General features: G+C 40.9%; 3 protein-coding genes across 10 annotated transcripts in view; all 3 read left to right on the plus strand.

The window, feature by feature from the left end:
• The window catches only part of CCPG1 (cell cycle progression 1), a 72,110-nt gene extending 70,820 nt beyond the window's left edge, over nt 1-1,290 (plus strand). The window contains exon 10 of the mRNA XM_043523366.1: nt 897-1,290. Within this exon, the coding sequence (XP_043379301.1) occupies nt 897-979 (83 nt within the window). The 3' untranslated portion in view covers nt 980-1,290. The remainder of the gene's footprint in view (nt 1-896) is intronic.
• PIGBOS1 (PIGB opposite strand 1) lies at nt 981-1,290 on the plus strand. The gene has a single exon (XM_043523370.1). The coding sequence runs from the start codon at nt 981-983 to the stop codon at nt 1,140-1,142; it is 162 nt and encodes a 53-aa protein (XP_043379305.1). The 3' UTR covers nt 1,143-1,290.
• Nucleotides 1,291-10,039: 8,749 nt separating this feature from the next.
• RAB27A (RAB27A, member RAS oncogene family) overlaps nt 10,040-27,220 on the plus strand; it is a 71,342-nt gene continuing 54,161 nt past the window's right edge. The window contains exons 1-4 of one of the 8 annotated variants that reach the window (XM_043523371.1): nt 10,124-10,294; nt 11,350-11,389; nt 25,216-25,288; nt 26,239-26,365. In XM_043523371.1, coding sequence (XP_043379306.1) covers nt 26,327-26,365 — 39 coding nt within the window. In that variant the 5' untranslated portion in view covers nt 10,124-10,294; nt 11,350-11,389; nt 25,216-25,288; nt 26,239-26,326. Of the gene's footprint in view, nt 10,295-11,349; nt 11,390-25,215; nt 25,289-26,220; nt 26,366-27,220 lie in introns of all 8 variants that reach the window. The other 7 variants (XM_027818821.3, XM_043523372.1, XM_027818822.3 and 4 more) reach the window with 7 other exon arrangements.

Below are 27,220 nucleotides of genomic sequence, written 5' to 3' on the forward strand. Positions count from 1 at the left end.
TTCAAGTCGCACTTCTGTCGGTTACACCTAGTGGCTAGTACTCAGTGAACCGCCATTGAAATCCAGATTGCTGTGAGCCCAGGTCGCGGGGAGAGACACTAGCTGTGGGGGCATTGCCTCGCGGGGAGAGACGCCAACTGCGAACGGACACAGGGCAGTGGCGGCGTAAATTTTCCCTATGCTGCCCTAATGACGCTGCTGTGGAAGGAGACTGTAATCGGCTTCAACTTTCTGAAGGGGAGTTGAATTTCTAAAAAGTTTGGGGAAATGCTGAGATAAAGTTTTCTGCCATATTTTTTGTGTGTTTATCATTTAACAATGGCACTGCTTTACAGAATGGACAGACACATTCCCTCTACTGAAGAGCTGACAGGCAAATACGATCTATTGGATGATATTGGAACAAGTACCCATAAAAACCTCAATCCTGTTCTGGAGAGTGAGCTTAAAGACCTCCACACTCCTGATCTTTGTATTATACAGTACAGAATGTGTGATCCAGTTCCTCCATGTATCCAAGAGAAACCTGCTTTTTAGGTGAAGCAATGTTTACAAGAGAGGAGCACTTCCCTCTTACCATCAGTAACTGAACACTGATTGTTAATCATGGTTGGAGTTCTTGCCATGAAAAGTGGAACAGAGCCATAATTCTTATGCTATCTCAGTTTAGGTGCAAAATATAAATATTGGTCTTAGACCCATCCGTTCACAGTTCAAATTGATTTCAGTGGAAATTGTGTGCATGGGTGATGTCAGAGTATTTTTTGTTTTGTTTTTTGTATAGCAGCCCCTACCCAAAGTAACTGTGATAGTCACTTGTCCATACTTCATTCTTTTTGGACTGCAACAAACATTACAATGAGTAACATTTTACATTCACTTTCATTTATATCCAGATCTGAAGATTTTGGTTGGCTACTCAGATGTCTTTAGAATTTCTTTGAAGACCGGTGTGACAAGTTACAGCTTTGGCTGTTAAAATGTATGGTAAAGTGCCATTACCTCATATCTTTCTGGGGGCTCTCCTTGGAGTTGCAGGAGGAGTCTACATCTATAAACCAATATTTGAACAATATCACAGAAAACAGAATAAATTAAAAGAAACGCTGCAAGCACCAGAACTAGAAGAGAAGAAAGAATAGCAGGGATTACATGGAGCTGCTTGGTGATATTGGCTTAGACACCGTAAACTTCTGTTCTGAGATAAAAACAAAATAACCTATTTTATTCTTCAAAATGAAACTGGTTTGTCTTGGTGAAGAATAAATATGCTTTTTTAATTAATGTAAATATGTGTTGTTTTCTTAGTTGGCCAGCTGCACATACACTGACTGAATTTTGCATTTGTTTCCACTGACATTTTTCCTTAAAATTATAGGTTTCTAGTCTTAGGCAAATTCAGAGTTAGGTCTGTCACTCTGCCCTTAGTCCTAACCCCATTGGGAATAGAAAGCATACTTGTAGTATAAAGAAAAGGAGTACTTGTGGCACCTTAGAGACTAACCAGTTTATTTGAGCATGAGCTTTCGTGAGCTACAGCTCACGAAAGCTCATGCTCAAATAAACTGGTTAGTCTCTAAGGTGCCACAAGTACTCCTTTTCTTTTTACGAATACAGACTAACACGGCTGTTACTCTGATACTTGTAGTATGTGTGATCTGAGAATGGAGTGTGCGACCCAACAGTGAGTTTCTTAGCTTTTTAACAGCATGTTACAACCTTCATGCTGTAAAAGTAGAAAATTAGACATAGGAGAGTGCCTTTTAGGGAGAGATGCTCCGTAATGGTGTTAGCAGAGGGCTGGAAGGGTTAGGGCCTGCTGAGTTCTAGTTTGAGGTCTGACACTGACTTTCAATGTGTGTTGTGGTTTTTTTTTGTTTTGTTTTGTTTTTTTTTGAGCGGGGGGAGGCAAGTCAACTGACTTCTCTGTACCTCAGTTTCATTGCTGCTAAAGTGGGGCTAATGCTTACCTGTGATTTCTCACAGGGAATTGTGATGATTAGATAGATAGTAAATGTGAAGTGTTTTGGTGGTGGTAGGTATGCTTATTAGTCTATCCCTCACAGTCAATGCAGGATTGCTCCTAACCAGCTATTTCTTAATGTCTTGTCCACTGTGGTTCTAAATGTTCTACTTGATGGGACTCTTTAGGAGTTAATGCTGCAGTCTAATAAGTCACCCTTTGGAGACTACTTCAGCACAAAGTTTGAGTTGTTGTATATGTGAATTTGAAAATGGTCACCATAATAAAAAAAATCTGGTGCTAGGGTGAAACAGCAGTGCACGCTTTCATAGTATATTTTTAAAAAGCATAACTGTCTTGGAAGAGCTATTTTAATTCAAATCTAGGTGGTGTCCATATGGAATCTCATTTGGACAGCACAAGAAAAGTGCATTTCCCTCAACTCATAACATTTTATTATTAAACTTTTAATGTTCCCTTCCTAAGACTTTTAATTTAAAAAAAAAAAAAATAGACTGAAGGAAGTGGCAGCTGGATTCTTTGGTGGATTAATAGCAGGTGAAGTGAGGAGACAGAAAAACAGGGAGTGGAATAGGTCAGGCAGGTGGTGAGTGGTACACTGATCAGTTGCAGGTCAGGTGGTATACAGACTGAATAAAAGAACTGTAGGTATGTGCTCTTTAGGCAAGAAAACTATGGAGGCTGCTCAGGTAATAATTTCAGGAGAGGGTTACAGTTGTAGTAAGGAGTGTAGAAAACCTACCTTAATTGTGAGTTCAAGTGGTGGAAAGTGGGTGAAAATTCATAAAATGTTACAACAACCTTTAACAATCAATGTTGATAGAAAAGTTACAATAAGAAGACAAAATTTGAATTTTTTTTTTTTTTTCAAATGTAAAGAGCTACTCATGCAACTCACAGACTGTTAAAAGCATGACTGGTAAAGAGGCAAATGAAATTTGGAAATTAATAGACCAAAATTGGTGTATGGGGAGTTAGATTTAATTGGTGAACAAAATAATGAAGGGATATTGTATTCCACTCATGTCCCCCCACCCCTTTGTGGATCTCCCCACCCCCCAAGAAAAAGTGCCTCTGGTGATCAACAGGATGGATTAGACTCGGGGGTGGGAGGGAGGCCTATAGGTCTGTGACCACCCCAGAGCCTGTGCTTCACTGGGGAGCCTTGATCATTAGGATGTGTAAACAATTGCACTGATGAGGACTCCTGACCAATATCACTGGACCAGCAAGGACCTCAGTCTGATACACATGAGATGCTGGTCTGTCTTTCCTTATGTTCCTTTTGGTGTGTCGCTCTCGCTCTTGCTCTATGCTTTTCACTTGATCTGGAAACTAACTGCAAGGCACCAGCATGACAGGCTGAGAGAGCCCTCCAGCTCTGCCCAGCCTGAAGGAAACTGATAAAGGAAAGTGGCCTGACCAGATCAGCCAGATGGCACCCCAGACTGAGGAAGTGAATGAGGGTTTCCTCTTTGACGTGAACTTTTCTCTAGGCCTTCACATCTGGGCATGTCTAAATCTTGCCAATTTTTTCTTTATAACATCTCTAAGATGTGGTCTTTCCTCTCCATCCACATGGCTAAAACTCTTGTCCAAGTTCTCATAATCTCACATCTTGATTAGTGTAACCTCCTTGTCTCTTGCCCTCAGAAATTTAGTCTTGCCCCTCTCTCATCTGTTTAGCCATGTCAGCCTTCTTTGGGTTCTTCCCCTGGCTCCCCCTACTCTATCACATCACTTTTATCACTTTCATGGCTCTTCAGTCTATCACCCTCTACCTGTCATCTCTTATTCTGTATTGATTCATACCTCCTGTTGGCCCACTTTCCATCCCCCACTTGTTAAATTTTCAAACTAGCACATTAGTTCCATGCTGCCCCTCAGACTTGGGGGAGCTCCCTTTAATCATGCACACAACTATTTCCTATTATCCTCCTCCATATTCCTCTTTAAAACTCTTCTTTGCCATGATGCCGATCAAAAATACTTGACAACTATTAGGCCGCTGGTGTGTTGATACCACTGGTAGTCCTGGACCTGGAGTATACCTTGTCATGGGGCAGATAAGAGATTAGAAAGGACTGAAATCATATATGCTGGAGCTATGTTGTGCTCTGCGCAAGATCATTGGAAGATAGCAAATGAATTTATCTGAAATAGTGAAAAGAAAAGGAGCACTTGTGGCACCTTAGAGACTAACCAATTTATTTGAGCATGAGCTTTCGTGAGCTACAGCTCACTTCATCGGATGCATCCTCCCCCACTCTAAACTCTAGGGTACAGGTGTGGGGACCTGCATGAAAAACCTCCTAAGCTTATCTTTACCAGCTTAGGTCAAAACTTCCCCAAGGTACAAAATATTCCACCCTTTGTCCTTGGATTGGCCGCTACCACCACCAAACTAATACTGGCTACTGGGGAAGAGCTGTTTGGACACGTCTTTCCCCCCAAAATACTTCCTAAAACCTTGCATCCCACTTCCTGGACAAGGTTTGGTAAAAAGCCTCACCAATTTGCCTACGTGACTACAGACCCAGACCCTTGGATCTTAAGAACAGTGAACAATCCTCCCAACACTTGCACCCGCCCTTTCCTGGGAAATGTTGGATAAAAAGCCTCACCAATTTGCATAGGTGACCACAGACCCAAACCCTTGGATCTGAGAACAATGAAAAAAGCCTTCAGTTTTCTTACAAGAAGATTTTTAATAAAAATAGAAGTAAATAGAAATAAAGAAATCCCCCCTGTAAAATCAGGATGGTAGATACCTTACAGGGTAATTAGATTCAAAACATAGAGAACCCCTCTAGGCAAAACCTTAAGTTACAAAAAAGATACACAGACAGAAATAGTTATTCTATTCAGCACAGTTCTTTTCTCAGCCATTTAAAGAAATCATAATCTAACATGTACCTAGCTAGATTACTTACTAAAAGTTCTAAGACTCCATTCTTGGTCTATCCCCGGTGTTGTACCAATAAAATAAAAACCAGCAGGATCTTATTAAAGGGAAAAAGGCAAAATACCACATTTATTGTGAATACAGAAAGAATCATAGTAAGCAGTTAGTTACAGCTATAACATTCCATTCAATCTCATATTTATTCACACATTCATTCACACACACACACACACACACACACACACACACACACACACAGGTTCTGCAAAGTTGTTATCATAGTAAGCAGTTAGTTATAGCTATAACATTGCATTCAATCTCATATTTATTCACACATTCATTCACACACACACACACACACACACACACACACACACACACACACACATAGGTTCTGCAAAGTTGTTATCATAGTTACCAGCCTTAGAGTTGCTCATGCCAAGCCACTGGCCAGGTGGCCTGGACATGAGGAGGGAGCAGGGCCTTGTCAGATGCTCATCTGACGCTCCTGGAAGTTGGTTTGCAGAATCAGACCCCAAAGTTCTCACTTTTTAGAGTCTATTTTTATAGGAATTTCTTCCTATGCCAGTCTATGGGAATTGCTGCATCATGCTGTTGCTGAATCAATCAGCAGATGGCACATTCCTGACGGCTCCAAGATGTTATCTTGTTCTTTGGTTCTCCCATTCTTGAGGCTGTTGGGTGGATTCCAGTCTGCCCTCCGGGGGTCCTCTGGTTATTTCCACTTGACGCCTTCTTCAGCCGATGGACACTGGATTCTTAGGCTGGCACCTCCCTGATCATTCAGTTATTATCCACACCAAGCATCCATCCACATACATCCTCTATCTCTATTTTAATCACAATTGTTAATACAACAAAAGGGCGGGGAGTCTCTGGGTGCTGTTTCTATTGTTAGAGTATTGCTTTGAGTCTCTGTGAATTGCTTTGAGAACAGACTCTGTCTTAGAATGTACTAACACAACTAGCAGCTTGCAAGTTTCACACACAGAGGGAGAGAAACAGTACCAAAAACCAAGAGACCTCTTAATTAGTAATACCCTGGAATTTAAACTATGGGGAATCAAACTCATTTGTGGTTTTAATACAGAACTTCTTTAATATGATCCAACACCGGCAAAGGCAGAATATAGACAGACACACAGACCCTTTGTTTTTCCTCAGCCTGAAATCTGGCTAATTCCAGCTTTTGTCGAGCCGTGGATTTTGTCAGTCTAACCTCTCTGTTTTTAACTAACTTTACACCCGAGGTTTAGAAATAAACAAACAAAACTTGGCTGTAAAATTTTGCTGTGCTGGAATAGAATACCTATTCTCTGATAGTGATTGTCAGCCTACAGAAAAAGACAATTCCCTTGTCTCTGCTCTGGGCCCAAATCAAAGCAAAAAACCTCCAACTACTTGGAAACCTGCTTACCAGCAGCCCAAAGGGAAAAAAAAGTTTCCTTTTTAAACTTGTGCTCCTTGTAAAAAATCAAAATCCAAAAAAAAAAAAAACCCCTGCCACTTTTGTCTCCAGGCAAATGGGTAGAACACCCCTCCCCTCTATTTACTTTTAGGGAAAAAAAACTCTGGGTTGGAAGACTGTGAATTTCCCTGCAGGAGTTAAGTACCCTGCCTCCAGGCAAAGAAAACCTGCAATTCACAAAGATAATCCCCTTTTGTCTCTGCTTGGCCACAAAGCAGAGAAAAACAAGCTGCTTTCAGTTTGCTGTAGCTCACGAAAGCTCATGCTCAAATAAATTGGTTAGTCTCTAAGGTGCCACAAGTACTCCTTTTCTTTTTGCGAATACAGACTAACACGGCTGTTACTCTGAAATCTGAAATAGTGGAATCTTGTTTCATTTCTTATGGAAAACTGAAGGCATTACTGATGCTTTTCCTGTGATCAGTGTCTGTTTTTTGTTCTCTGTGATTTATGAAGAACTACATGCTCCTGCATTATGCCTTAATTCATTCCCTAGTAATAAATCATTAAAGTGGCCAGAGTGTAGTGCTGTTAAGCTTGGTGTTGCGTTCTTTTCTATGGCAAAACTTAACTCATTTCACTTATTTGAGGTGTGAAATCCAGATTCAAAATTTGCCTCTCCTGTTTTGGCTTTATAGGTAAGTCTCTTCTGTCAATGAGGGGTGAGGTAGCTTGCACCCTCTGAAACCCAGGTGTTCAGTTTTGAACTAGAAATGGTGTAAGAGATGGGGGGACTAACATTGGCATATACAGTCTGTTTAATGTATCTAATAAATTATCTTGAACTGTGTACAGGGCTTTGTGTGTAGTTGTGCCATCCCCTCGCTCACTGCAGATAGTTGACAAGATCATGGAAAACTGAAGCATATGCCCAAGCAGTTGAGTATGTTATCTGGTTCTTGAAATGTTCAAAACTGTTTTGAGGGGTTGTATCAATAGCATAGCAGAAGCCTTAGAAATAATAATTAGCTTTTATTCATTTATTTTGATTTCAATATATAGAACCAGTTTATTTTATACACTAGGTCCTGACTATGAATTAAAAATACAATTAATACAAAACTACCCTCTTCCACAAGCATCAGCCTAACTAAGCTGTTCCTCTGACACCAAGAACATAGATCTCAAAGACTTTGACAAAGGGAAGTGCCATTATTTCCCATTTTACAAATGCAGAAATTATGGTGAAGTGTGTTGCCCATACAACAACTCAGTGACAGAACCAGGAGTAGAACTGAGGTTGTCTGACTCTTAGTTTACTAGGCCATGCTATCTGTCAGCTTTCCAAAGCACTTTTGCATTACTTTGTTCCAGTGTATACCTTTTTTAAGGTCTATGACTAAAAGAAGCAGCATACCATGATTTTTTGGGGGGCGGAGGGGGAGAGTATTTGAGAGAGAGCACCTCTTTTACAACAGAAGTGGGAGGGACAGTCTGGAGAAAATTTTTTGCAATTGTTTTGGATTGGTTTCAAAAGGAAAACAGCTGCCAGGTGGCAGCAAAGATTCACATTAGCTGTTATCAAAATTAACTGTGGGCAAAAAGTGATGTTTACCCCTGGAAGCCTGCTGTATCTGTCTGTAATAAGCAGTCTATCTCAAGCTCAAGGAGTGTAAGCTGCTTTCAGAAAAGATATATTGTACAAGAGGAATAAAAGACAACTTTTTTCAATTAAAAGATCACCTTCTATTCACCTTTTCTATACTTGGACTACTTTGTGCTCAAGAAATTTCAGCAGTGGTATGTAGTGTCCGACTTTGGTATGCAGTGTCTGCCACAGAGGAGGTTGCACTTAATTAGTACTAATTATACCTAGTTTGTAAAATGCTTTGCCATCCATTTGCAACAGATAGTAAATATATTAAATGAAAGAAAATTCTAGCAGTAGACATAGGCTTCACAAATCAAAGATCTAAAATAGCTAGGCTTTGCAGTAATTGGGGACAACTGATATTTATTATTTAGAATATGGGTAAGTTAAAACCAGCTTTGACCTGTGCAATATCAGACTATGGATATGTCTATGTTCCATTGTAAACCTGTCTCAAATCTCCTACTCCGCGGAGTAGGAGAGCCAGATGCTACTCAGGTTCAGGTCCTGTCATTTTTTGCTCTGTGGATGCAGCTCAAGCCACAGACCCAAGTCAGAAAGTCTGCATAGTGTAATATGGACAAAATAGTATATGTTGTGGGTCCAGGATCCAGCAATTGTAAACCTAGGTTTACAATGGAGTGTGAATGCTCAGGTGTAAGTTTGGAGACACTGGGTCCCATAAACCTGTGTTTACAATGCAATTGAGGCATACCCTAGGATCACACTGTGTAAGATTAAGGAAAGATTGGTGCAATTTTGAGTGGGGACATGCTTAGTGGCTTTACTTGCCCTATAATAAGTCACTAAACTGAAATAAGACTCTTCAGAGGGGCTTGCACCAGTCTAACTCTAGCTTTTAAAAAGCTGATTTGCTATTAATATAGCACTTAAGAGCCCTACTCCTGGCCCTGATCTCATTGTACACAAGGATGAGCTGTTCAGGGCAAAACTCTAGAACATTATAACCAGTTTTAAATCTATATCTGTGTGTATGCACAGAGGTTAGCACCAGCTTAATTAAAACCAAGGCAGGTTTGAGTATTGACAAGTTACTTTTATCTTCCACCCCTACTTGTGGCTTGTATTTAAGGTGAGGGTAAGCTAGGGCAGAGACTCTTCCTGTGTGTTTAGATAGCACCTGGGGAGGGGGTGTGTCTCATCCCACCTTCACTCAGGGCTGCTGGAACAATTTTTATAAGGGGGTGTGTGTGTGTGTGGGCTGAGAGCCCTTGAACCAAATTGTAAATGCTCTACAAAAGGTGACCAGATAGCAAGTGTAAAAAATTGGAATTGGGGGATCAGGGGGTGGAGAAAGGCACCTATATAAGACAAAGCCCCAAATCTCAGGACTGTCCCTATAAAATCAGGACATCTGGTCACCTTACCTGTATATAATGACACCACTTCCTGCCAGGGGCTGTGGCAGTATGAGCATCCTAGTTCCAGCACCTATGATTTTACTATAAATGTGCAAAAACAACAAGGAGTACTTGTGGCACCTTAAAGACTAACTCATTTATTTGGACATAAGCTTTGGTGGGCTAAAACACACTTCATCAGATGCATGGAGTAGAAAATACAGTAGGCAGGTATAAGTACACAGCATATGAAAAGATGGGAGTTGCCTTACCAAGTGTGTGCGTGCTTGTGTGTGGGGCAGTGTGTGTCAGTGCTAATTAGACAATTCAATTAAGGTGGAAGTGGGCTATTCTTAACAGTAGAATACTTTGTAGCAGTAATGAGGTCAATCAGGGTGCCCCATTTCAAACAGTTGACAAGAAGGTGTGAGTAACAGTATGGGGGAAATTAGTTTTTGTAGTGACCTATCCACTTCGTCTTTATTCAGGCCGAATTTGATGATGTCCAGTTTGCAGATTAAGTCTAGTTCTGCAGCTTCTCCTTGGGAGTCTGCTTTTGAAGATTTTTGTTGAAGAACTGCCGCTTTAGATAAATGTGCGTTACAGAGGGAGCTGGCACCCAGGCTCGCTCTCAGGCGATTTAGCTGAGCCGCAGGGTAGGGGCCAGCCCCGGGCGCTGTGCTACTGCTGCGCCGCGAGAGCCCTGTGGCCGCGCGGGCTGGAAGCTCCCGCCCCAGGGCCTGGCCGAGCTCGGCTCAGAACTTACCGCCCGAGTGTGACTAGGGCGCCCTCCTCCAGGGGTGCCGGCCTGGCTCGGCCCGGCGGGGAGGGGCAGTGACCGCCCCCCGCTCGGGCTTACGGGAAGTGATGTCGCCTTGACGGAAAACACACGCTCGCCGCCTAAAAAAGGGCAGGGGCCAGAGGGACTCGGCGCTGGCTGGAGCAGAGCGGGGAGCTGCGCTAGGTAAGGGGGCTGCGAGCTCGGTGTCCTCGCTGGCCGCCCGGGGTGAGGAGCGCCCGGGGGCGTGAGGGTGGAGCCGGGGGCGCGGCGCAGGGCGGTAGCAGCCCGGAGAGGGGGTCAGAGACCGGGCTGGGCTGGGGAGCAGTGTCCGGAAGGAAGGGCTGGAGCTGGCCGGGCAGCGGGTTACTCCAGGGAGGACGGGCTGGGTCTGCTTTGCCCGGCCTCTTCTCACCCCTCCCGGGAGCCCAAGCCGCGATGCCGGGCTCCGGAGCTTTCCCGGTCGGGTGCGGGACATTGGCGCGGTGGCTCGGCGGGAGCTGGGCGCTGCGTGTCGTTACAGGGCATGGCCCCGGCGCAGGTGTAAGGGGACCAAACGGTTTCAAAATAAAACGTAACGGGTCCTTCGGGGGCAGGATCCCAGCCCCCGCCTGGCCTCAGGAAACGCTGCTTGACAAACCCCTCCAAGGTCCCCCTGAGCCTGCCCCACCAGAAACCTGCTGAGCCCTCGCTAAGCGCAAGTTATCTCCCGTGGATGCTGATCGACTTTCCTGTGTGTCGAGCCGTTTAAAATCTCCCTCGGATCGGCGGGAGCTTGGCAGCTCACATGGAAGCAGCACTGGGAGAGATCGGTGCACTAAAGCAAAACGCCAGGGAGGCGCTCCACACGGACGTGCCGGGCTCGGAATAACTTTTCGTAGCATGCGTTTGTTCTTATTTGCTGTCAAACAGGGGCTGGACCGGGGTTCTGCAGGTGGGCGAACAAATGAGGGGTGGTGTTGCTTTAGTTTGTTTAGCATTGCTAATCCGGAGTTGAATTAGAGTGAAAGGCAAAGAGGATTTCTTTTTAATTGTAATAAATATTAAAGAGGCCCCAAGATGTCCTGGCCTATATTTTTAAAAGGATCAAGATATGTTTTCCTTGGGCCTCCAGGCTCAGCAAACATGGTGAACTTTGCAAAACAAAAATACTAAATCATTTAAAGGGAGCTTTCTTGGGCTTGGTTTTCTCTAGAACTGGTTTGCCAGGTGCAAATTAAGTTTTTTCCATGTTCTTTCAGTTCTGCTGTGAACTTTTAAAGGCTTCTGTCCTGCAAACATGTAAGTACATGCTTAACTTTATACATTGGAGTAGTTGACTTATCATATGCCTGAAATTAATAAGTGTAAGCGTTCGCAGGATTCAGGGCCAAATTCATGTTCTGGAGGGAAGAACTTTTAGGCCCTGATCTTGCAATGATTTATGCATTTGCTTAACTTTATTATGGCATGTAGTCTAGTTTGCAGGATCAGGGTCTTAGCATACAGCAGCTAAAGAAACGCCACATTTCCCAACACCGAGGACTTAAAATTAGTGGGGTTACAGGGGTAGAGTAGTCTGGAAAGGTTGAGAACTACTGATCAAATCTTTACTGATCTAGTAAATAGGTGTCCCTAAAAAAACTACATTAAATTGTTAGGCCTTTGACTTAAGAATTTCTCTTGCATTTTTTTTTTTTTTAAGTAAATGTTCTGCTTCACGCTAAACTTTCCCACCCTTGTGTTTAGCTTATTGCATGTACAGGCCCTGATCCTGCAGAGATTTAAATTTGTGCTTAACTCATTTAGCTCAGTGGGACTAGTTATGTGCTTAAAACTAAGCATGTGCATATATCTTTGCAGGAATGGGATTGTTATGTCTGCTCCGCAGCATGTTTCTCCTCTTTGTCTTGAAAATCCCGTCTGTGCTGGAAATAAAAAATTGTGTTCACACAATGGGTTTAAACATAGTTAAAATTGGTTCAAGTAAACACAGTTTAAACAGGGGGAGCAAATCGGGACTGCACTGGTGTTCATCAAAAACAATCTCTTACAATCAGCAGAAGGTAGATTTTAATTTTATGGAAATTTGTTTCAAAGGTTTTTCTTTAATCACACCACCCCTAAGTATTCAGGGTTAGCTTGAACCATGCTTTACACCAGTTCCGGTAACACATTTTTATCTCCACTGTGGAGGAAGCCTTGGTGGGGGTGGCAACCCAAATGCTTCATTTTTATAATCGATCTTCCATATATTATTTTTATATATAATACAATTTTACTATAAGTGTTATAAAAATAAACACCCCACTTATGAGTGCATACACAAAATCTGTTTGTTTTTTTATACCCAGTCTATAGCTCCTTCAGATACAATAATAATATAAATAGAAACAATTTTCTTCCAAATGAATTGTTGTGGCTCCCTGGAATTGGCACAATGTGATCTTTGTCAGGATTTTGCCTACTATAAGACCTGGAATTCCATTTGCCTACTCACCAGACAGCTCAGGGGCAGCTTTCCCTGGTGAAAGCGGAGCTAGTCCGTCAATCTGTGCAAGAATCAATAATTTAACACAGCCTCAGACAAAACTGAGTAAAGGAAGTTATTGGCATTTGTGGGAGATGGATCTGAAAAAAAAGGCTGGAGAAAGGTAGAGAGGAAACATTTTTTCTTTCCACTTGCAGAAGCTCGGAGGCTAGGAGAGAGGTAGAAAGTAGGTTAAGTATCCCACTCACCAAACAGTGAGGAGGCTCTGGAGCTTGGGGGGTAGAGGGGATAACTCTTCCAGCAACTGGCGGGGGGGGAGAGAAGAAATTCTCTGATTTCAGGTACCTACTGGCCAGAGGCTGATAACTAAGATGGAGTTTTCAAGCAGGATCTAGGCACAGGAATTCTAGAACTCTGCCCCTTCACAATCACTGGGGATTGGTTGTCCCATACTGGTGGTGGTCCTCTCACCGGCTTCCGCTTTTCTTCCCTTCACGTTGGGGATAGTAGGCTTAATCCTATGGCTATAAAAGGCATAATGAGGGACTATGGTTGGAAGCAGAACATAGACAATAAAGTGAGGGTCAAAATTGTCCATTGGAACGCTTTTCCTAGGAATGTGGTGGATTCTCCATCACTTGAAGACTTTAAATGAAGACTGGATATCCATCTAAAATATATAGTTCAAACAGAAGCTCAGGGTTGGATGCAGAAATTATTGGATGAGGTTCTTTGTCTTGTGTTTATGCAGGAGGTCAGACTAATCAGTAGTTCTCAACCTTTCCAGACTACTCTACCCCTTTCAGGAGTCTGATTTGTCTTGCATACCCCAAGTTTCAGCTTCAGCCCTGCACAGGGGGACTTGGGCTTCTGCTTTCTGCCCTGGGCCACAGCAAGTCTAACACTGGCCCTGGTGACCTCATTAAAATGAACTCGTCCACAGTTTGAGAACTGCTGATGGTATTAGCAAGTCATTGTCCATATGAAATTTTTGTTTGTATTGGTTTTGCTAGTGCTTTTTATATAACCTGTTGTAAAAGTAGGCAAATATCTAGATAAGTTGATGTACCCCCAGAAGACCTGTGTATCCCTGGTTGAGAACCACTGGATTAGATGATCGTACGTGTCCCTTATAGCCTTAAAAATCTATGAATGGAGGTGTCTGGTAAAGTTTTCAAGTTCTGACCTATTCTCTAGAGTCCAAAGGTTAGGTATTAGATACTACTTTAATTTTATTATCTAAAATTCCTTTTAAAACAATGGTAGTTTGCTAGGTATCCAAACTATTCATAATGCACATTGTTAATGAAAGAAAAATGCGTATACTACACATTGTACGTGTGGCAGTACTTTCTCACCAATAATAAGTGAGCCACCAGGTTGGTGGGTTGGTGGTGTTTTTGTTTTGTTTTTGCAGATGTTGAAATGGTTAATCTTTTTTTGCAGGTCAGCTGTTTGCAAAATGTTGTTTTTGAAATTCAGATAACTTTAATTTTGGAGAATTCAAGGAACAAAAATGTTCAAAATGCCAAAATACTGCTTTGGTGAATTGTTTAATGACTGGCTCCTGGCTTTTCACCCACACACTGGGCCTCCCTTGACCTGAGGAAAAATGAGTAAGAGGAGGCAAGAGGGAGGCTAATTGGTAGCGTCCTACGTTGGTGGGGGAAGAGGGAACTAATGGGTAGCATCATAAGTTGTGGTTCTGCAGACCCGTGCTTATCTTTACGCATGTGTGTGAGGAGTCCCTTTGAAATGAATTGGAGGTTTAGCAGGCATCTGCAGGCCAGCATTGCAGAAGGCAGGCAGATTAGTTAGTCATCCAGAAGATGGAGCCAGGGAGTTCCTTATCCAAACTGATGTGAACCTAAGGGTGAGGATTCAATCTGGGAATTGTTTCTTTCTTTCTGTGAACTTGTTCATCCATCCCTTATTATGAGCTACAAGAATGAGCAGCTTATGTCTATGAGCAAAGCCTGCAATTGTCTCATTATAGCTTCAGTAGTCTGTGAGCCTGCTAGTCTGTAGATGGCTTATTTAATTCTGTTAATTAGAACAATACTGAAATTGTTATACAAAGTTTTATTTATTTGTAAATGTAGCATGCTAGGCTGTCTTAAGCATTGCCTGGCAATGTCTCACCCACCGAGCAAGCTATGCTTATGTAGAACACTGGAATTAAATGTCTTTAGGACTAAGAATCTTGGTGTGGGAAGCTGTTTTCTTAGTAGTAAGACCTCACCTATGTAATTTGCTACTTTTAAGCAGGATCCTGGCCCCTTTTAGGCCAGGTCTGTACTACAAAGTTTTGCCAGCATGGCTATGTCAATTAGGGTGTGAACAAAAACACCTCTTCAGCTGACATAGCTATCCCTGCAGATCCCCAGTGTAGATGCAGATATGCCAACAGAAGAGGGTTTCTGTCAGCATAGCTATTGTCATTTGGGGAGGCTGTGTTACTCAGCTGGCTGAAGTCCTACTCCTGTTAGCATACACAGCGTTTATGCTAGGGGGCTCTGCCAGTACAGCTATACCGGTATAGTGTAGACTAGCCCTTAGAAACAGATGCAGGGTGCACCTCTTTGTCAAAACCTTGCCAACTAATTTAAACCTAGTTTCATAGGTGACTAGTAAATCGGCAGGTAGCAGGAGTGAGTGTGATGTCTGACCCTCAAGCCTTGTAAGGTGCCCAGATACCATGATGATGGGCACAAAAATACTATTTTAAGGCAAAATGTAGTCAATAAGCTGGATTCAACCTGGGTTTACTTGGTACATGGCCCAGGTAATGCAAAGTCTGCCTGGGGGTAGGGGTGGTTGGTTACAGAAAGTGGTTGCCATCTTCCAGTGATGAGGACAGAACTGAGCCTGTGCATGGTGCTGGTTCAGGAGGAGGCATAGCCAAGACAGGATACTTAAAGTACCTCTGTTATAAACTAAAGATATCTGCTTCATGCCTCTTCCCCCGCAAAGTATGAGCACTGAGGAAGGAATATGGGGAACCACTATCGGAGACCACCCTTTGTACTGTACTTCTATCTGAGGATACAAATGATTTGTTATCAAGTGATAAATGTGTGGGATCCATGAATTGTTTAGAATGCTAGAACAGTTTATGGCTGGGTTTCTAATCTTGCGCACACCTTCACTATGATTCTGCACAAGTATCAGGTATATGGGTGTACAGGTTGCCAAGACAGGATCTAACTGGCAATTTGTATGTGCAAATAAAATACCTATGTTGTGCATGCAGTTTTGGTAATTGCATGTAAATCAAGCAAATAATTCCATGCTTGCAGTTCTGAAACTCAAGGCATCACAAGCAATAAGTACTGTACTCCTGATTGTTGCAATGTCCTTCCCTGAGCTATTGCTTTTGGAATACTGCTGTTAAGAGCATGGACAAAGTTAACAGCACTCGGCACTATCTGGAAGGGTAGATGCTGATGACTGTTTTGCAGAAGTACTTTCATTTAAGATTTTTTTTCTCTCCATTTCTACCTACTTAGAAGTGTTTGGGCTGGCTTGACAGCTGCTATACAGCCCTGAAAATGAACAGCATGTGTGCACCAAGGTCAGCCTGGAGACAGCTGTCTTGTTGCTTTCATAACTGACGGTTATTTTGTTCAGTCTTCCTAGTTGCTCAGTCAAACAGGTATAATGAAACTGGTTGCTATGAGCACTGAGAAGGAAGAAAACAACTCTTTCAAACAAAGTAGAGTGGAGGCTAGCATCAGAGGTGAGGACTACTAACCGACTGAAACTCCTCTAGCCTCCTGGCAATAGATGTGCCAAAAAACTTTATGGTTATTGCGGGCTAGTGATTTACCCAAATCAGACTGTTTTGTAGGTAGCATATTTTTGCTAGCTAACTTGCTTTAATGCCTGTGAAAAGTGAGTATCTGCTTTATTTTGGTTCTCTTTTCTGTCTCTCCCCACCTGTTTTTGAAGCATGTTTAAAATTCATAAATAGTAAGGGACATCTTCTATGTTCCTGCTGTAAACACATGGTGATGGTTGCATTATAAATACTAAGATTTGCATTGCATTGTGAAAACTTCAGGGATTCACTTAAAATTAACACACACAACATCAGTCTGCATTGTTTAACTTTTTGATGTTTTGTGGGATGGCTTATGTTGTAACCTTAGCATGAGAAGTGCATAGTAACTGTGGTTATCAGCAGCAAGTAGTGCCTTCCTATAGCAAATTTTTATACTTATTAAAATATAATTCACTCATGTCCAAAGTGTGGATGGTGGTGAAAGGTTAGTATTTCCGCCCCCCCCCCCTTTTCAGGTTTTAGAGATTGATTTGATTTGATTTTTTTTTTTTTTTCTGGATTCAAACCAGACTTCATAAGTGACTGACTGCCCCAGGGTGCAGGCAATATTTTAGATTTAAACCCCTTTGGTTTTGCTGTGAGTTGTTTTTACTTTCATTTCAGCTAGGATTCCAGTATTTTAAGCTGCTACTGGTGCATAACATCACATACCTAGGGCCCTTTGTTTTTTTGTGGTGGTTTTATTTATGTTTTCCTGGGAATTTATCGGTGTTTATTACAACAACAACAACAACAAACAGCTGAAAATCGGTGCAAAAAACTATTAATAATTTTTCAGGGTAAATATCGGGTTTTATTTTGGTGGAAGGATGGGAAAAAAGTATTCAGTAGATTAATCCTTTGATGAACAGAATTCCATGTGGTTTGCTGCAGAACTAAAACAGAACTCAAAACACCATGCCATCTGAGTTTAAGAAAACAATATATCGCTAATCCCCAAATAAAACTTTTCTTTTGAATAAATAGTTTACTGTTATAGACTTTGAACTGTTAGTCTATAAATATTTACATTTAATAATTGGGCACAATATTTAAAAATATTTATAAACACTCACTGTTTTATGTGAAGTCCTTCAGTGTAATTTCCAAAAGTCCTGCATAATGTAGGCTCGTAGCAATCTTTTTAAAGGGGTCTTTTCCAAGGCCCATTCTCCTACAGTCTTGAATTTGCTGAATTTCAAAAATACTCTCTACATGCTGGGTGGGACACTGAGAATGCGAGAGGCAGCACGGCTCAAAGTTGGAAAGTCAGGATGGTTGATTTTCCAGTATTCAAGAGACGTGATGGAGCAGTTGTCCAGGGAAAGCATTGCCATGTAGGTGCGGAATTCACTTTCCAGTTTTTCACTTCCTTTGTTAGAACCCCCAAAGGGGGAGATTATGTGAGCATACTTTTTAAATTTATCAGCTGATGCCACACTTTTACAATGAGGGTCAAACAGCACAATGACTTTCCAGAATGGCGATTCGCTGTGAGAAGCTTCAGGGGACATAGTGTGAATTACAGTAGTTTCCCACTTCTTTGACAGCTCTTCGTAAAAACTTATGAAAGTTTTTGCGAGGTTGATCTGCTCAATGACTAGCAACATAGACAAGAAAAGATTTTTGTTTTTTCTGGAATCTCCCCAGATGTGCTTTTGTGAGAAAGTTCTGTTGAGATATTGTTAACCAGATTGCCATACACCTTTGTATTAGAAAATGTGCTGTCTGTTAAAGAATTGGATTCCAGTTTCTTCTGTGCTTCATGTAGTGGTTGAAGTGTTTTCAATTAGGAATTTGAGTTTTGTACAGAGGCTTTGCCTAATTTCTTGAGTAGCTGCTTGAGATTTCAGCTTTTTGACTTTTCCACTGTTGAAATCTTTGTGATCTAAAAATCAAATTAAGATTTCCCCATGCCTTCTGAACACTCTGTATAGCCAAATACATACTAAACCATCCTGTCGGTACAACTGCAACTGAAATGCTGCTTCAAAGGCGATCTCTTCTCAAACATCATAGAAGAGGTTGGGTGTGGGGTTTTTTTTTGTTTTTTACTTGGATGCTTGAAAACTGCTCCAGCTTCTATTACAAAGTTTTTCAAATCATCCATTTTGGGGACACCTGTTGCATGAGGGACAGAAACATGCAGTAGGTGAACTGGGCAAGACAAAACAAAGCAATTCAGGTTTTTCATTCAGCTTTACATCTTGCGTGAACTTCATGCAGTAAGAAACCGAGTTGGAATTCACTGTGGCTGCATTTTTCCAAGTAAGTGCATATTCATGTAAAGTTTTACTGACACAAGCTGACTTTACAAACTCCAATCTGCCAAAATGAGTGCAGGCTTCTCCACAACAAAATAAAAAAAGAAAACAAAATCCCCAGGGCGGGGCGGTCAAGAACATCTGGCGATTTGTCAAAAATCAGAGAACTAACTATATTTCCAGCCAGCCTCTCTTTAATTTTGTTGGTCAGAGTGATATCATTCTCCTCCAGATATTTCTTGGTCAGATTGAATTTGGCAAGGATTTTGCAGCTGGACAGGAATTTTGTACAAAGTCCCCCAAAAGACCATCAGCAAGGCCTAGCGGCTGCCATGAAAAACAAAGGGCATGTACAAATTCACTTGCTCTTTCTGCTGTGCCCTGATGAATGCTGATTCCAGTGTTTGCTTGCTTTCTGTTTTTGTTTTCTTGCTCTGCAAATGTTCTTTAATCTGGTTGGCCTGAATGTCAACTTTGATGCCACACCATTTGCCGTACATACACCGCGACTTCATCCTTTTTCTCCTGTTTGTTTTTTTTAAGACTTTTTCAAATACTTCCTTATGTTCTAAAATGTATTCTGATGCCGATTTTCATTTTCTTCCCATTTTAGTGTCAAATCTTTAAACCGTTATTTGCTAGCAGCTTGAAATGTGTACACGGAGGGTGTGAGATTCATCAGTACGTTCAGATGCACATGCACTTCAGAGCTTGTGTGCATGCCTGTTTGTTTGTGTGTATCTGCATGGCTAATAAATAGCCTTACTTCAACAGGCAGCTTTGCATATACACACAGACAAATGTATTATTGTAAAACATATATCTCATGCAATGTATCGTATTTTTCTAATAAAACAAGTTATTTTTATATAATTGAATGATAAAAAATAGGGTGAAAATTGGAAAAAAATGAATAATACTTCTGATAAAACCGGGGATTTTTCGGTAAAAATTGGTTTAAACTGAAAATGATGGGGCTTACACATCCTTACTGACATGCTCCTGTAGCAGTGCTCAAATTTGGTGGTCTGCTAATGCTGGGTCTTGAATTGTGGTGCTATATTTGGTTATACCCTACTTAAACTTGCACTGGTGGCAGAATGGAAAAGAAGTGGGATTCAAGAGGAGAATGTCATCCCTTGTCCTAGTTTGAATACTACGCAGTAAGAGCTTGGTTCTGCTCCTGTTGAAGTTGATAACCAATCTTCCATTGACTTCCATGGGAGCAGGAACTGGCCTCAAGTTGGCTTTTGAAGGGTTCTTTGGCTATAAAGCATAATTGATTGCTTGTTTTGTTAAATTGCGAATTTCAGATATGGTGCTCCAATGCCAGAGACATAGTAGTAGGTGTCTTTTGCTGTGTTTGTGCAGCAGAGACTAGAAGTCTTGGTTTCAGAAAGAAACTCAAGAGAATCCTTTGGAAGCGTTATTGAGAGGCTGCTTGGAACAAGCTGCTAGAATGGAATCTTGTCATAAACTGATTAACAAGGCAATGTTAACTCATATTACAGAGGGATTTAACCTAAGCTTATGATATTAAAGCTTCTTTTTACTTTTATCTGCAAATATGAAGTTAATTTGACCTACCAGGACAACAGAAAACTAATTACATTAGTTCTTAAAGTAAATTGTGTTTTTCAACTGAGACATTTTGCTAGAAGGTTTGTAGCCTGATTCCACAGGTGTTGAACACATGCAACCCGCAGTGATTCAGGGAGTGTTCCGTGCCTTGCAGCCCTGACTTTTTCACAAAACCTTTAGAATTACAGGCAACAACTCCTTTTCTTGGTGGGTGGGAAGGAACATAAGTTGAAGGGGACCCATGTACTTGGAGTCCTCATTTTAATCACCTATTTCAGAAGCATCCGTACCTCAGAAAGCATCTTAATTTTTGTGAGATGATGTAGAGAGAAATGAAGGAACTACTCGGTCAGCCTGGTAGGACATGCTTAATTGACGGAGAAATTGAATGAGAGGGGAAATGCATCGCTCCCTATGTTGACAGTACCGTGTGTGGTGATGGTTTAAAAAAATACATGGGAGTTACAAGACATCAGTCAGCCTTCATTAACGTCACTACAAGAGAAGGCTAAGCAATAATGGGAAGGCTAAGCAGTAATGGGCCTCATCCTCCGTGATTGAACTAACCTAGTTATCCCTAGCCTGATTCTTGCTTGCATATTTGTACCTGCCTCTGGAAATTTCCACTACGTGCATCCGACGAAGTGGGTATTCACCCACAAAAGCTTATGCTCCAATACGTCTGTTAGTCTATAAGGTGCCACAGGTCTCTTTGCCATGTTCACATAGGCATTGTCTTGACATGAAAAGTGATTTGAGTTTCAGTTTAGCTAACATGCTAGTTAAAGTCATTAGTCTCATGAAACCTAGGTTCTGAAGTGCTTATTCGCTCTTGAAAATGGTATTTAGGAGCCTGTCACTTAAGTGGTTTTGAAAATTTTGCACCGGTTAGTTGGTCAAACTGTAGCTTAGGCTTCTTTCTGGGCTAGAACATGAGCTAAAACCAAGCTAATGGTGTTAGACTTCCTACTGTAGTGGCAGAGTATCATACAAAGTTTTGTTGGCATAGCTATGTTGGTCAGCGGTGTGAAAAAACACTCTTGGCAGACGTTGCTAAGGCAGCAAAAACCCAAGTGTAATGTTTGGGGAAGTGATATTACTATACCAACGGAAAAATTCCTGTTGGCATAACCTGCATCTACACTAAAGGCTCTGCAAAGCATTGATCGAGTAGACAAGGTCTAAGGCCTTCTACTCAAGACAAAGCCATAGTGAGGAAAAAGCTTTACAGCTTTTTATGGGGGGAGAGAGAGAGAGAGAGAACTCTGTCCTATTGGGTAGCTGTAAAGCAGCTCTATATTAGGAAGACTGCCCTTTGTATTGAAAGACACCCCCCCCCCCCCAAAAAAAAAAAAGGGGGTTCCCAGTCTTAGACGAATTTTAAAAGGCAATATTTCTGTTCCTTTACTGTACTAGACCAGATCAGCCAGAGCAAGGAACAAATATGTTCCTTGTTAAACAGCTAACAAAATCATCCAAAGGACAGGACTTGGTGGTGATGTGGGACTTCAACTACCCAGACATCTGTTGGGAAAATAATACAGCAGGGTACAGATTATCCAATAAGTTCCTGGAATGTATTGGAGACCATTTTTTATTTCAGAAGGTGGAGACAGCTACTGGGGAAAAGGCTGTTGTAGATCTGATTTTGACATAGGGAGGAACTGGTTGAACATTTGAAAGTGGAGCGCACCTTGAGTGAAAGTGATCATGAAATGATAAGAGTTCATGATTCTAAGGAATGATAGGAGGGAGAACAGCAAAATAAAGACAATAGATTTCAAGAAGGCAGGCTTTAGCAAACTCAGGGAGTTGGTAGGTAAAATTCCATGGGAAGCAAGTCAAAGGGGAAAAAGAACATAAGACAGTTGGCAGTTTTTCAAAGATACGTTATTAAGGGCACAAGAGGAGACTATCCCAATGCGTAGGAAAGATAGGAAGTATGGCAAGAGACCACCCTGGCTTAACCAGGAGATCTTCAATGATCTAAAAATAGAGTCCCACAAAAAGTGGAAACTAGGTCAAATTACAAAGGATGAATATAAACAACACAAGTATATAGGGACAAAATTAGAAAGGCCAAGGCACAAAATGAGATCAAACTAGCTAGACACACAAAAGGTAACAAGAAAACGTTCTACAAATACATTAGAAGTAGGAGGAAGACCAAGGACAGGGTAGGCCCATTACTCAATGAGGGGGACCGGAGGAGAGAACAATGTGGAAATGGCAGAGGTGCTTAATGACTTTTTTTGTTTCGGTTTTCACCAAGAAGATTGGTGGTGGTTGGATGTCTTGACGTAGTAAATGCCAGTGAAAATGAGGTAGGATCAGAAGAGGCTAAAATAGGGAAAGAACAAGTTAACGATTACTTGGACAAATTAGATGTCTTCAATTCACTAGGGCCTGATGAAATGCATCCTAGAATACTCAAGGAGCTGACTGAGGAGATATCTGAGCCATTAGCAATTGTCTTCCATGACTTTTCAAAGATGGGAGAGATTCCAGAAGACTGGAAAAGGGCAAATACAGTGCCCATCTATAAAAAGGGAAATAAGGACAACCCAGAGAATTACAGACCAGTCAGATTAACTTCTGTACCCAGAAAGATAATGCAGCAAATAATTAAGCAATCAGTTTACAAATGTCCAGAAGATAATGTGATAAGTAACAGTCAGCAAGGATTTGTCAAGAACAAATCCTATCAAACCAACTTGGTAGCTTTCTTTGACAGGGTAACAAGCCTTGTGGATAGGGGGAATATGTGGTATATGTGGTATATCTTGACTTTAGTCTTTTGATACTGTCTCGCATGACCTTCTCATAAAGAAACTAGGGAAATGCAACCTAGATGGAGCTACTAGAAGGTGGGTGTATAACTGGTTGGATAACTGTTCCCAGAAAGTAGTTATAAGTGGTTCATAGTCATGCTGGAAGGACATAACGAGTGGAGTCCCACAGGGATCAGTTCTGGGTCCGGTTCTGTTCAATATCTTCATTGATGATTTAGATAATGGCATACAGAGTACACTTATAAAGTTTGCAGATGATACCAAGCTGGGTGGAGTTGCAAGTGCTTTGGAGGATGGGATTAAAATTCAAAATGATCTAGACGAACTGGAGAAATGGTCTGAAGTAAATAGGATGAAATTCAATAAGGACACATGCAAAGTACTCTATTTAGGAAGGAACAATCAGTTGCACACTTACAAAATGGGAAATGACTGCCTAGGAAGGAATACTGCGGAAAGGGATCTGGGGCTCTAAGTGGACCACAAGCTAAATATGAGTCAACAGTGTAACGCTGTTGCAAAAAAAGCGAACATCATTCTGGGATGTATTAGAGGGAATGTTGTAAGCAAGACACAAGAAGTAATTCTTCTGCTCTGCGCTGATTAGGCCTCAACTGGAGTATTGTGTTCAGTTCTGGGTGCCACATTTCAGGAAGAATGTGGTCAAATTGGAGATAGTCCAGAGAAGAGCAACAAAAAGGATTAAAGGTCTAGAAAACATGACCTATGAGGGAAGTTTTCAAGTATGTAAAAGGTTGTTATAAGGAGGAGAGAGAAAAATTATTGTTCTTTACCTCTGGGGATAGGACAAGAAGCAATGGGCTTAAGTTGCAGAAAGGGAGGTTTAGGTTGGACATTAGGAAAAACTTCCTAACTGTCAGGGTGGTTAAGCACTAGAATAAAGTGCCTAGGGAGGTTGTGGAGTCTTCATCACTGGAGATTTTTAAGAGCAGGTTAGACAAACACCTGTCGGGGATGGTCTAGATAATACTTAGTCCTGCCTTGAGTGCAGGGGACTGGACTAGATGACTTCTCAAGGTCCCTTTCAGTTTTATGATTCTATGGGACTGTTAAACCCAGAGAAAAATATCCAGACAACTGTAGAAACTGCATTGTAATTTTTCACAGTATCATACAATGTATTAAAATTCTTCTTTCTAAGGAAACTGTGGTAGTTACTTATTCTTTCTTTTCATCACTACCACAGCTTCCTGTAAACTGCAGTCTCTCTTTGAGATAAAAAATGCACTTACTCATCAACCCATTTTGCCATACAGATAAGGATCACTGACCTGTTTAAAAAAATAGTGCATTTCTAATTCTTCTCATACTGAAAGCAGAGGCATCAGAAGCTGTTGGTTTATTTTTTTTAAAGCTTCTTTCAAGAACATGGGGGGCTTGATATTTTTGGTTCTTACTAGCTTAAATACCACTTAGATAAAAACAGGCTCAAAATGAGTACTCGCAGAAAGTGAAACCAGTAGACATCCCACCCATACTAAAGCTGTAGCCTGCTAATAACTATGCATTTCATCCATCTGTTATGTTCCATCTTCCGTTCTTCTCAAATAGAGCTTCTTTCTTTTTAATGGTATGGGAACTGCAGAAAAATAAATGTCAATTTTGTAATTTGCCGGGGTACAGACCTACATCAGTCAAGTTAGTATATGTAAACACTAGTCTTACCCCTCTTTTCTGTTGATTATTACATTCTTTATGCTTTCAGTTTGACATGTTTTACCAAATCTATCGTGAGCTGAAAACAACAATCATTTACTTATTTTTGTGGTCACTTCTTGTATTTAAAAGAACCCCACAAACAACCTCCTTCCAACCCCTGATCCCCGACCCCCAACACACACTCTTGACTAGGATGTTCACTGCAATCTGGATTCTAATCTCTTTCTACACTTTGTGTTCATTTTCTAAAAAAATAGAGCTTTTTAATAAAATCCATTTCTACTTCTACACTACAAGGGGCTGGAACCCATTTCACTTTTTTTCTTCTCTCCACCCTCCCCACCCCCTTACCTCCCTTATCTAAAAAAGGTTCAAGATAAGAAACTGAACATCCTATAGATTGGAACTTAACACTTGAGTCTGATCAGATGCAGGACTTGCATGAGTTATACTGTGTGGTTCAACATTACTTTTATCCCTTTCATGTGGATCTGAAGTCAGCACCTGAATTTTACAGATGGAGAAAGTGAGGCAGAGAGGGCAAATATTGGGACTAAGGCCACACTGCAGGTCAGTGACAGAGCTGTGATAAGAACTCTGGAGTAGAGCTGGGCAAAATATTTTGGTCTTTTTTTTTTTTTTTTTTTCCCCCCTTCAGGAAAAGGTGCAGATTCAGCAACACAAAATGTTTCATGGTTCATATCTGTTGCACCAAATCGTTTCTCAGTCCTGCCCCCCACCCTCCAATTCGGAAAAAGTTTAAGTGTTTTGTTTCAATACTTTTGAAATATTCAATTTGTTTGGGCTGAAACAACTTCATTTTGTAATTTCCTTACATTTTACCCTTAAAGCAAATATGATTTCTTTTGAAAAAAGCTCAAAATTGATATGAACCCTTTCAGGTCAAATTAAAGTGTTGTTTGACCCCAAACTCCTCTCTTCTGCTCTGATTTAATAAAAATTCTGAAAAGTTTCATTTTCAGGTAAACTCAAAATGAATTTTTTAAAAATTCAGATCTGCCAGCAAACTGAAAAATCCATTATTCACCTATCTCTGCTCAGGAGTTCCTGACCTTAAGTTCCTTTCTCTAGTGTGCACTGCTTCACATAACTTGAAACTTCTGAGCAGGGTTAATGTGATCAATGTCAATATAATGATACTTCACACCTACATTGTACCTTCCATCCAGTGATGTGATGATAAACATTAATGAATTAAGCAGAGCTGGTTGAAAAATGCCAATTACTTTTTTGTGGGATACTTTCAAAACAAACAAACAAAAACCCTGAAAAGAATGTTTAGCTTTTCAAATGAATGTTTGGTTTTCAAACATTTTTACTGGGAAAATTTGTTTTAAAACCAGAAAAATTCAACCAATATGAAAATTTTCTGTTCGAACTTTCAATTTGGTGTCAATTATTTTGTCAAAATATGATTTTGGTGAAAAAATTAACCAGTAGAATTAAGCCTGCCGCAACTCCTAGATGACCTCAAGTAGTAGTATGAATTATGTTTGCAGATGAGGAAGCAGAGGGAAGTGATTCAGGAGGGAGCTGAGAATAGGACCTACCTGTCCTGCCTTCAGGTGAAGTCAGTAGGAATGCAGAATGGAGCCTAGGAGTCTCTGCAGTACTGATGAAGAGCTGGTAAGGAGAGCTAATATTTGGCTATTTTGTGGGGTTAAGGCTAAGGTAAGTTCCAACCAAAAAAAAAGTGCTTTTGATGTATGTATTTATTTCACAGTAGTACATTTGTGTGTCCTATTATTGAAAAGATACTTGTATCCCAGTGAAGTGTGTCCTCAAGATCATAACAATTGTAGCTTTTTATTAAATATTGTAACCTTTTAATTCCTTGGGAACTAATTACTTACTATTAGAGTGGAGAAACTGGATTGTCTCATTTATGCTCCTTAATATGAGAGACTAGGAGTAAGGAGCCACTGACTTCAAACATACTTATCCTACTTTTATTTGCGGTGGTAAAAATGCAGTAATTAGTGTAAATAATGCCTAGATTTACTGTCTGTTACAATAAAAGAACATTGAAATTTTACTTCAATCCTTTTTTGCTGCTGAATACTCTGTTATAAGCAGTTGTCTTTGTTGCTTCCAAAATGTTTTTTTGGATTGCATGCTTCAAGGAGAGCTTGTCCTTCATTCGTTTTAATCACTGCAAGGACATTGCACAATCAGACACTGGTAAAGTTTAATCTTTACCTTTCTACCATGAAGAATGATCATCTGGTCTTTGTACTGGAGTGAGGCAAGTACAAAAGGATCAACATAATGCTTTCAGCTCTCAGTGTTGCATATTCGGGAACGTTGCTGTATTCACTAACTTTTCATAACACTAGCTCTGAACGGAGAACTCATCTGGTATATGGTCATATTTTCTTTACAGTGCTTTACCCATAGATGAACTGACAGTTCCTCCTTTACTTTGCCAGTGAATCTGACCTTTGATGTTTGATCAAGTAAGGATGATGGTTTTTGAGAGGC

The sequence above is a fragment of the Chelonia mydas genome, chromosome 10, assembly GCF_015237465.2.
Source record: "Chelonia mydas isolate rCheMyd1 chromosome 10, rCheMyd1.pri.v2, whole genome shotgun sequence".
Classification (NCBI taxonomy): domain Eukaryota; kingdom Metazoa; phylum Chordata; order Testudines; family Cheloniidae; genus Chelonia; species Chelonia mydas.